This window comes from Equus caballus, chromosome 6 (genome assembly GCF_041296265.1).
Source record: "Equus caballus isolate H_3958 breed thoroughbred chromosome 6, TB-T2T, whole genome shotgun sequence".
Taxonomy (NCBI): Eukaryota; Metazoa; Chordata; class Mammalia; order Perissodactyla; family Equidae; genus Equus; species Equus caballus.
The window spans coordinates 83,946,482-83,956,473 of NC_091689.1; the positions used below are offsets into that span (position 1 = coordinate 83,946,482).

The 9,992-nt window shown below is 56.1% G+C and overlaps 1 protein-coding gene across 1 annotated transcript; it reads left to right on the top strand.

Annotated features, from left to right (window-relative positions):
- The first annotated feature begins 2,719 nt into the window (after positions 1 to 2,719).
- On the top strand, positions 2,720 to 7,962 carry HOXC10 (homeobox C10). Its single transcript, XM_005614754.4, has 2 exons — positions 2,720 to 3,657; positions 6,839 to 7,962. Exons 1-2 carry the CDS (start codon positions 2,907 to 2,909, stop codon positions 7,114 to 7,116), a joined length of 1,029 nt encoding a protein of 342 aa, XP_005614811.2. The 5' UTR covers positions 2,720 to 2,906; the 3' UTR covers positions 7,117 to 7,962.
- The last annotated feature ends 2,030 nt before the right edge of the window (positions 7,963 to 9,992 follow it).

A 9,992-nucleotide genomic window follows, 5' to 3' on the forward strand; every position in this document is an offset into this window, starting at 1 on the left:
AATCCCAAAGTCTGCAAAAACCCAACTAGTTATTCCTGTCTGCGTCGGCGCGGGCTCTGGTTTAACAGCCCCGGGTTTGCGTTTATCCTGCGTAATTAGAAGCAAACATTTGTCCCACCGGGGGTCCCACTTAAGCTGATGAATTTGATTTCTTTTTTCATTAATGGGCCGTGTTTATCATACTTCTAATTATTTCAACTTTAAACACTATTCGTTCTTGTGAGGAGGTGGGAGTCGAGGCGGGAGGCTCCTGCTCCCGGGGGGGATTACTTTCCTTAATAATGGCAAGGATTCTGAAGCGACTCCATCCCCTCCCTTGGCCGAGGTAAGGAGTGAGTTTGGGATGGGAGTCGGGCTGGTAGGGGGAGACAGGTCGTGAAGCCGAGCGACTCTGCTCCTCTCCCGCTGGCTCCCCAGGTTAAGCCATGGGGCTTGCTGGTTTTAAGAGGTAATCTGGAATTTGTCTCCTTCACCCTCCGCCGCTGCCTCCCTCGCCCCCTCCCAGGCGGGGCTGAGACCCTTCCTCTGCGAGGCTCCTCGCAACCTTCCGCCGCCCCAGCCGGATCCCCGCCGGGCCTGGGCAGAGGCTCCGGTGGCGGAGTCCCGGCCCCGAGCCACTAACACCGAGAGAAACACTAGGAAAGGCTGAGGTGGCCAGGCCGCACCTGGGCGTGGGGGAGAGGGCCCAGCAGACCCCTAAACGGGAGCGGGGGCAAGGGCAGGGGCCTGTGATGCCAAACTCCAGGGACAGGCACACCAGGCAGGAAAATAAAGGAGATGTGAAAGAGGGGGGAGGGAACCCCCAAAGCCATATAATTCTCAATTGCTTTGGTCTTTAATTTCATCGCCCCATAAATGAGGAAATATCAGTTCCCATACTAAATTTTTATCCCCGGCTGATAAATATGACGGGGAATTTTCGTTGGGTCCTCGTAAAAGCGAACAGTTTCGATCAAACTGGTGGGGAAAGACTTATGCAGATAATACAAACAGAGTGGCCATAAAGTCTCGCCGTTTCCCGCGGGGTGGGCGGTGGGACAAATGGCTCCCTGGATTGACTGCCGCCCGGGCTGTCCCAAGTCTCGTCTGGGGCCTAAACAGCCTAACCTTGCCCGGGCCAACCCCTGTGCCGAGCCCCCGGCCACCCCTGCAAAGAAAACACAAACCATCTCAAACCTCCCCTGGCTGGCCCTGCGAGCAAGTCACACGTTACACGTTTCCTTCCAGTTTTCCCGGGGTTCGGGGACCCCTGCGCCTGCTCTCTCGCCCCCTGGATGAGAGAATTAGGCGGATTTCTTTCCGAAGTCCCCCTCCAGCAGCCGCAGGCTTAGGCCTCCCTAGAAGCGATCCAGCCTCCTCACCCCACCAGCCAGGGCGCCCGGAGCTCCGGCCCCTTCCCAGCTAGGCTCCGGCCCTTCGGAAAGTCGAAACCCGAGGCTTCCTCCAGGGAAAAATGCGGGGCGACCGGAAAGACAAGTTATTCTCCAGATTCCGTTTCCTGAGGAAGGGGTGGGGAGTTTAGTTCGCTTTGGGAGAAAGACGATGGAGAAACGGAAGGAATTATTTGAAACATACCTGTCCTTTATTTCTTGTTTCCCTTTATTAAAAAATAACGACAACAAAAATAGACCGGTCCCTCTTCTCCTCTCAAAAATGTCCCCCGCTCATTCGCTCTGTAAATGTCACTTCTCTGGGTCGGATTTTGTCGCTGTTAGTGTCCTGGTTTCCCGCGTGGTACGCGACTCCCCCAAACCGGCCGAGGTCCCGCGGGTTCCCTCTTTCTCTCTGGGAGTATCCCCTGGTTTAGTGGGGGCAAGGTCAACTGGAAAGCAAGGGCCGCGAGGGCCTGGAGCAAAGCGGCCGAACCCACCGCCTCCAAGGCCAAAGGCTTCCAGCCGCTGAGACGCTGTACCAGGAGCCGCCCACCCAGCCAGGCCCAGGCCGCGCTCCCCGGTGCCTCTGGTGGCCGGCTTCCTCCTCCCCTGACCCCTAGGTCCCCTCGGAACCTTCTTTCCCGGAGCAGCCCTGAAGTGATCGCGACCCCCTCCCTGACCCACTTCGGACACTGCGATTCCCCGTCAACCCCCCCCAGAAAACTTGCAAGTCAACCAACTTCCGTGACGGGGCGGTCCCCGAACTGAACTCCCAGCCCCAAGGGCCAAGCCCGACCAACGACGAACGAGGACGCAGGACAGCAGAAACTTTAGTCCTGTTTGGGATTCCCTAACTTTTTCTCCCTTTCTCTGCCCACTGGAGCCTTCCACCCCAAGCCTCAACCCTACTCCCATTCCATGGGGAGAAGCGCGGGCGGGAGCCGAGGAGAGGAAAGGGGGAGGTGAGGAGAGGGGAAGAAGTACCTGAATCCTGTCTTGACCTTTTAATTTGAATTTGACTGTTTTGAGCCCCGAGTTGCCTCTCTCTCTCCCTCTCTCCCGTGTTTACCCCCCGCCTCCGCCCCCCTCTCCCCAGGAGGTACAGGCTGGCTCCCGAATAAACAAACCGCATCTTCCCTTGGAATGGGAGAACCCCCCCCATTCCCCTCCACCCCCTCCTGCCCCTGCCGCCCCGGGGGCGCTTCCTTTGTTCGCGGGGAAGGGCTCCGGCGCCCCTACCCCGAGGCGGCTGCTAGGTGGCGCTGTTACTCCACGCTGAGCGCTCCGCCTGCCGACAACTTGACCCCGCTGACGTCACGGCCGTCTGAATCATCAAGGCCATTTTCAAATCCCATTGGTCTAGCCGTCACATGGTGAGGACCGAATGCGCGGATAATTATGGAGCTGATATTTCCCCCCCTCCCCTTCTTTTCCCTCCCGCCCCTCCAAGCGCCCCCCCTCCCGGATGGGGAAAAAAAAAGATGTCAGCTCCTCCGCTGTAGTATTGCTCCTTAAAAACCCCTCTCTCTGAAAATGACATGCCCTCGCAATGTAACTCCGAACTCGTACGCGGAGCCCTTGGCTGCGCCCGGCGGAGGAGAGCGCTATAGCCGGAGCGCAGGCATGTATATGCAAGCTGGGAGTGACTTCAACTGCGGGGTGATGAGGGGCTGCGGGCTCGCGCCCTCGCTCTCCAAGAGGGACGAGGGCAGCAGCCCCAACCTCGCCCTCAACACCTACCCGTCCTACCTCTCGCAGCTGGACTCCTGGGGCGACCCCAAAGCCTCCTACCGTCTGGAACAACCTGTTGGCAGGCCGCTGTCCTCCTGCTCCTACCCACCTAGTGTCAAGGAGGAGAATGTCTGCTGCATGTACAGCGCAGAGAAGCGGGCGAAAAGTGGCCCCGAGGCAGCTCTCTACTCCCACCCCCTGCAGGAGTCCTGCCTCGGGGAGCACGAGGTGCCCGTGCCCAGCTACTACCGCGCCAGCCCGAGCTACTCCGCGCTGGACAAGCCGCCCCACTGCGCCGGGGCCAACGACTTCGAAGCCCCTTTCGAGCAGCGGGCCACTCTCAACCCGCGCGCCGAACATCTGGAGTCACCCCAGCTCGGGGGCAAAGTGAGTTTCCCTGAGACTCCCAAGTCCGACAGCCAGGCCCCCAGCCCCAGTGAGATCAAGACCGAGCAGAGCCTGGCGGGCCCAAAAGGCAGCCCCTTGGAGAGCGAAAAGGAGCGGGCCAAAACCGCCGACTCCAGCCCAGACACCTCGGATAACGAAGCGAAAGGTAAGGCCGTCCGGTCCGCGGCCCAGCTGGGAAGCTCGGGCACTTGGTCTTCGGGGCCGGGTCTGGGGCGGGGGCAGGGGGAGGGTTGGGCCGAGGAGGCCCTGGAAGGTCCCGGGAATGCGACTCCGGCTTGCGACTCGTGCCTCCTGAGCGCCAGACTGGTGGCGCGTCATTTGGCAAGGGAAGGTAAGCGGCGAAGTGGAGGTGCCGGGCCGGCAGCGGCTGTGGGCGCCGAGACCGGGGGTGGCGCGCACCGCGGGCAGCCTGCAGGCGCCCGGTGCTGCCCAGGGCGAGTGACTGCTCCCGAGCGCGTGCTGGCTTTGGTTTGCTTGCTCTACGCTGGTGTCCTGGGGGGGCTCATGTCGCCCCCCGCGCCCCCCCTGCTCAGGTCAGAAGCTTGCAAAAAGCTTAAAATGGCGATCTTGGGCCAGGGACTAGGGAAAACGTGGGAGAAGGGGGATTTCGCTTTACTGCGTTTTCCCAGTTGAAAATTGTTTCCTGCGAAGCGCGATTTGTTGTTTGTGGGTCTGGTGGTGTGCCTGTGGTTTGCGCTCCTGCGGTTTTTGGCTCGGCCGGGGGCCTCGGGCAGCGGGGCTGGGGCCGGAAGAGGTGGAGGTGAAGGGCTGTCCGCCACGTTCCTCCCGCCCCAGATGCCTAGCTTGGGGATGGCGTTGGAACAGGGCATTTGGAATGATGTAAGTTTTTTGTCTCCCCTTCTAAATTTTTTCTTTTCCTTTTTTCTAGTTAAATTAAGAAAAAAATCTTTTCGTTGCTTTCCAAAAGCAGCTTACAAATGAATGGTTGGAAAATTTCTGTGTGCGTGGCATGCGATCTTCTGGAAGGGAGTGTGCCTCTAGTTGAATTTCATTGTGATTTTGGTTGGAGAGAGAAAGCCTAGCCAGAGTTCAAGCTCAGGGTTCAAGATTCATTTCTGCTGCAGGAACTGGGGGCCTCCAGGACCTTTCTCTGACATCTGGAGGAAGAATGTGGAGGAAACGGGAGCAGTGAAGGGGGGCTGAGAGGACCGACTTTCCCTAAAAAGTTGGAGCAAAGAGCATCAGAAAAGGCCCAACTGGGAGCGGAGAAATAAACCTGCTCCCCATGGCACTGGCTACTGGAAGCTGTATATAAGAAGGGCGGCTCGCTGAGCACAGAGGCAGATGAAATAGTGAGAGCTGAGCAGGTTGGGGGCAGCCTGGATCTTGTGGCGCTTTGTATATGGATGCGGTGCACACGCATGCCTGGCTGCAACCCGTGTCACACTTATACACACCCCTCTCGCGTGCTCTGCGCACACTCATGGATGCCTGCTCCCACACACACACATATGCATGCACTCTTGGGGCGGGCAAGGGCAGAGCCTTGCCCTCTGGGGTCTCCTCTGCAAAGGTGGCCTTGGCAGATCAGTCCATGGAGACCCTGGCCAGAAGATGAGCATGGGTGTGTTCATGGGGGTGAGGGGAGGGTGAAGCACATGTACCCAGGAAGCCTTCGTTGGGGCACATGAGTAGCATGAAAGTTTAATTTTATACCCTCTCCCCAGACCCTGGGCTTGGTTGGGGTGTAGCTTTAGGGTAGGAAAAGCTGCATTCTAGCCCCATCAAAAGCAAAGTCAAGGTTAGCAAGTCCACCTCCAACCTGGAACTGCCCCCATTCCAGCAGGCTCCCCTTCTCTCCTGCCCTCCCCACAACAACCTAAGCCCTCCCACCCCAGCTAAGCCCTCTCAGTCTGCCCTGTGCCTGTGCCCTTCTTGCCTCCCCCGCTCCCATTTTGGTGTCTCCATCAGGCTAGAGGCAAGAGGGCTTTCAGCCAGACTTCATCATTTATAATTTCCCCCCTACCCTCCCCCAACCCAACAACCCCAATAAGAAAATAAACAGGACATAGTTGGACATGGAGAGCCTTTAAACAATTTGGCAGGAGGTTGCAGGTGCAGAGGTGGGAGCAGAATTAATGACATTTGGATGTTTTAAACTACTGCCTCAAGTTTGCATTTTTCTGGTCCTTCCTGGTTCTGCTAGGGCCCCCACCCCACTCCCCATCAAGGTGAGATCCAGGAACCTGGCAGTTTCACTTGGCATACAGGGGAGATAGAGTGTAGAGTCCTGTGCTGGGTGCCCCTCTCGGGTCTCTGGACTCTGAGTCTTTCCCTAGAAAAGATGGCCAAGGTCTCTTCTGCTGCTTAAGGAGCAAGGCTGGTCTATTTCAGCAAGAATGTGTGCCAGGGAGAGAAGCTATCAATAAGATAAAGGGAAATACAAACTATTCTTATAGTATCTCCTTATATAAAGAGACACATGTGTACATGCCTATGTGTCTGTATATCTGTGTAGGAGTGTGTATGTGCAGGAATACACATGTATGTGCAGGCATACATACCTGCATAGTCTAGGCAGGAGATTTCCAGGAGGCTGCATTTCCTCAGGATATCTCTCTCCCTTGACCTTAGGTCCTACGGCCAGGGCAGTTGTCTGAGGACCCTCAGCATGCCCAGAGCTGTTGCCCCTGACCTCTGCTGCCTGCACAAGCCCCCTGCCTCAGCTACTCACACCTGGGGGAAATGGCCAGGAGAGGAAGAGCTGGCCATGGGAGATCGAATGGAGCAGAGTTGCTCTGTGGCACTTCAGGTGGGAGCAAGGGCTGGGGGTCTGGTGCAGGGACAGCTGCAATGGCCTCTGGCCGCAGAGACTGGGGCGATGTTCCTCCGCTTAGTTGGAAGGGGTCAAAGCTCTCTGGGAATTGCTCTAGGCAGCATGGTGGACTCTGCAACCTGGTGTGGGGCCTGGAAAATGCTTATCCTTCTGGTTGCAGCTTTCCAGAGCTGGAAGGGAACAGAGAGGAGGGAAGGCCTGGTGAGCTTCAGAGCACCCACGAGGGTCAGCAAGCTGAGGGAGAGTGGGAGTACTCAGAATCTGCTAGGTCAAGGTGGATTTGGGTAATTTACATTTAATAAGCACTTTGGAGGCAAGAACCTTCTGTCTTTCTCCCCTGTAAGTCTAGACCCCAAAGACATTCTGAGAGCCCTGAGCCCCAGAGGACTGCACCAGCCGGGCCTGTGGGGCAGAGCAGCTCCCCAGTGCTCCCTCAGCCGCCCCCACAGCAGGCTGGCAAAGGCTGCAGCATGCTGCGAGGGCTTGCCTCTTCGAGGGTTACTTATGTAAATAATGTTATTTTTAACAGAGGAGATAAAGGCAGAAAACACCACAGGAAATTGGCTGACAGCAAAGAGCGGAAGGAAGAAGAGGTGCCCCTATACTAAACACCAGACGCTGGAATTGGAGAAAGAATTTCTGTTCAATATGTATTTGACGCGAGAGCGCCGCCTGGAGATTAGCAAGACCATTAACCTTACAGACAGACAAGTCAAAATCTGGTTTCAAAATCGCAGAATGAAACTCAAGAAAATGAACCGAGAGAATCGGATCCGGGAACTGACCTCCAATTTTAATTTCACCTGAGCGCGCGGCCTCCCCTCCCCCTCCCCTCTCCCCCCCCCCCTTCCTTTCCCCGCCCCTCCTCCCTTTGTGCCTGGTGGTATATTTTTTTTTTCTCCCTGAGTATAAATGCAACGCGCCTGCAAAAAAGGCAAAGACCTCAGACTCTCCTTCCAAGGGACCTATGGTTCGTGCTGCGAAGATGCACCGTCCTAAAGCATGAGAAATGGCGTGCCGGGTGTGGGCTGTGGGGTGCCCGCATAGCCGAGGGTGGGAGTGTGGCTGGTGTGTGTGTCAACCCCTCACTCACCCACGCACTCACGCACAGCATCCTGTTCTCCCTGCAAAGTTAAGGTTGAATCCACCCGATTATAGGGGAAAAAAAGAGGACAAAAATCAACCAGAGAAGGTCTGTAATCTCGCAGAGCACAGTCAGAATTGCTCCTTCCTTGCTGCATTTCCTTCTTAGAATAATAGACGTTTTGGAAAGTTCGGCTAGTGTTTGTGTGTTTGTTGTAGCGCCCAGCGCCTCCGCCAAACCCCTCTCCGTGTCTTTACCTCCCAGTCGCTCTGGAAATCTGCTTGAAGTCTCGTATTTGTACTGCTTTCTGCTTTTCTCCCATCCTCCCAGCACCCCCACATTCCCCATCCACTGACATCTCAGAAATTCCATCCAGAGGAACAAAAAAAATTAAAAATTAAAAATAGAACATAGTGAAGCAAAGACAGAATGTCCCCCCCTCCAATATCCTCCTGTCCCTGTCTGGGAGTTGTGTTATTTAAAGATATTCTGTATGTTGTATCTTTTGCATGTAGCTTCCTTAATGGAGAAAAAAATCCTAATAAATTTCCAGAATCGTAATCCTCAAATGGGTGGTTTTTTGTTTTTAGTGTTTTTCAGTGACACCCCCCCCCCTCCCAAAAGAGGCTGAGTGTGTGGATGTGTGTGTTTTGTGTTTGACTCATCTCCTAGAGCCTTTCTAGAATGTCTCTTGGTGGGTTTAATGTAAGTGAGAGACCATAACGTTGATTTAAATATTATCCAGGTGACCACAATAAGTCAAGGTCATAAAACAGTAATGTCAGGACGGTCTTGGTGCGCGCGAGAGGTGGATTTTATGATCTGCAAATATAATGTGGTGCTGCAGTAAAAGATGCATTTAAAGGTGACTGGAGGAGGGAAAGAGGCAGAGAGCAAACTGCAATCTTGAGGAGCAGACGGATCTGATTGCCTGGGGTGCTGGGCCAGGCGAACCCCACCGCTGCTGGGGGGAACCCCAAGAGCCCCCCACCTATCCAAGGAGAGGAATAAACTTAACCGCCGGAGGGGGACGAGGAGCTCAGCCACCCCCCCTCGACAGCAGCAGTAGAAGCGCGGGCAGCGGCAGGAGGAGGAGGCAGCAGCGACAAGGTAAGAGAAGCGGTTTCTTGTTCTTCTCTTGGCGGCGGAATGGGGACTAGCGGCGTCCCCAGGTGCCCGGCGCGCAGCGGGCAGAGCTGGGAGGAAGGTGTTTCGGGCATCCGTGCTTGCTGAGAGCCCAGGCTTGCCTTGTGGCTGCTCGCAGCGGAGGGCAGTGGCCGTGAGCTCCCTTTCCTCCCCTCCCCGGCCCATTGCTGTGGGGTTCGGCGGTTAAAGGGGTAGATTGGTGGTTTTTGGCTTTTTTCTCTACACGGGCACTTAGGGTCGCCTTGAGGTCGACACATGGGTCTTGATGTCGCTCAGTCTGGTTGTCTGCTGGGGGTAGCAGAGAGGGTGGGCTAGAGAGGGTTGGAGCTTGAAGCTTAGGTTTTCCTGCTTTCTGCTGGCTTGGATGTGAGCCTTGTCCAGGCTCTTGGTCCCCACTCTCCCTGGCTGTGGGGCTTTACGAGGCAAATGGCCTGATTGGAAGAGGCTCTGGAGCACAGGCACCGTGGTTTGGCCACCCATAGACGCAAGGAAGCTGGAGTCTAGCAGAGAGAGGGAGAGGATCAGAGGAAATCTAGAAGGAGAGCTCAGGAGAGGCAGATGGACAAGACAGGGGACCCAGCTCAAGAGTGGAAGGGCACTCCAGCTTCCCCCAGGGCCAGGGCCAGAGCCAGGGGAATAGCTCCACTGCGGTGCTGGGGGCGGGGCGGGGGTTTGGCGGCTGGAGGTCCCATTTCACCAGAGTTTCCCTGAGCAATTTGCTTAGACCAGAAGCTGATGAGGCAGTCAGATCCCCTACCCACTCAGCCACCCAAAGTCTACTCTCTAGTCCTTAGGGAGGTTGTGGGGGCGGAAAGGGGGACGGGGCTGAATTTCTTCCTTCCCCAACCCCCTTCCCTTCTCCTCCCGGTAGATGCAAAGCCGAATCTCCCGCCCTGCTCGCTCAGCTGATCTGTGGCTTAGGTAGTTTCATGTTGTTGGGATTGAGTTTTGAACTCGGCAACAAGAAACTGCCTGAGTTACATCAGTCGGTTTTCGTCGAGGGCCCCAACCCACCTATCCCACTTCTCCCTTCCCCGGTGGGACTGCCCCACAGCCCCCTCCCAGATAGGGTACAGTGGGTACAGACTGAGGAGGGCAAGTTGTGATTGGGGCCACAGGACAGGTCTGGAGAAGCCTGCTTTGTACTGTCCCCCCTCAGCCTGTCCCAATGCCTGTGACTGAGGGAGAGGAGTTTCTCCTGCAGCTATTGTTTCCTGGGCCAAGCTGATGGAGACAGACAAAGAAGGTCTAGCCAATTCCAAGGAAATTCAGGAATTTGAGTAAGAGGTGGCCTGATGGGCCAGCTCAGTTGGGCAGCAGGGTGAGGCAGGAGTGCTAGGAGACTGAGGAACACAGAAAGGCAAAGCAGTCTCTGGAAGGGTTAGCTTCTCTCACCAGCCACCTCCAAGGAAAAAATACGCCTCCAGTCAGCTGGAGCTGGAACTTCCCCTTA

Excerpts from the sequence above, each read along its gene's own strand:
- HOXC10 (XM_005614754.4), top strand. The coding sequence starts at position 2,907 with ATGACATGCCCTCGCAATGTAACTCCGAACTCGTACGCGGAGCCCTTG. Across the intron at positions 3,658-6,838 it reads CTCGGATAACGAAGCGAAAG|AGGAGATAAAGGCAGAAAAC; the intron begins GTAAGGCCGTCC and ends TATTTTTAACAG.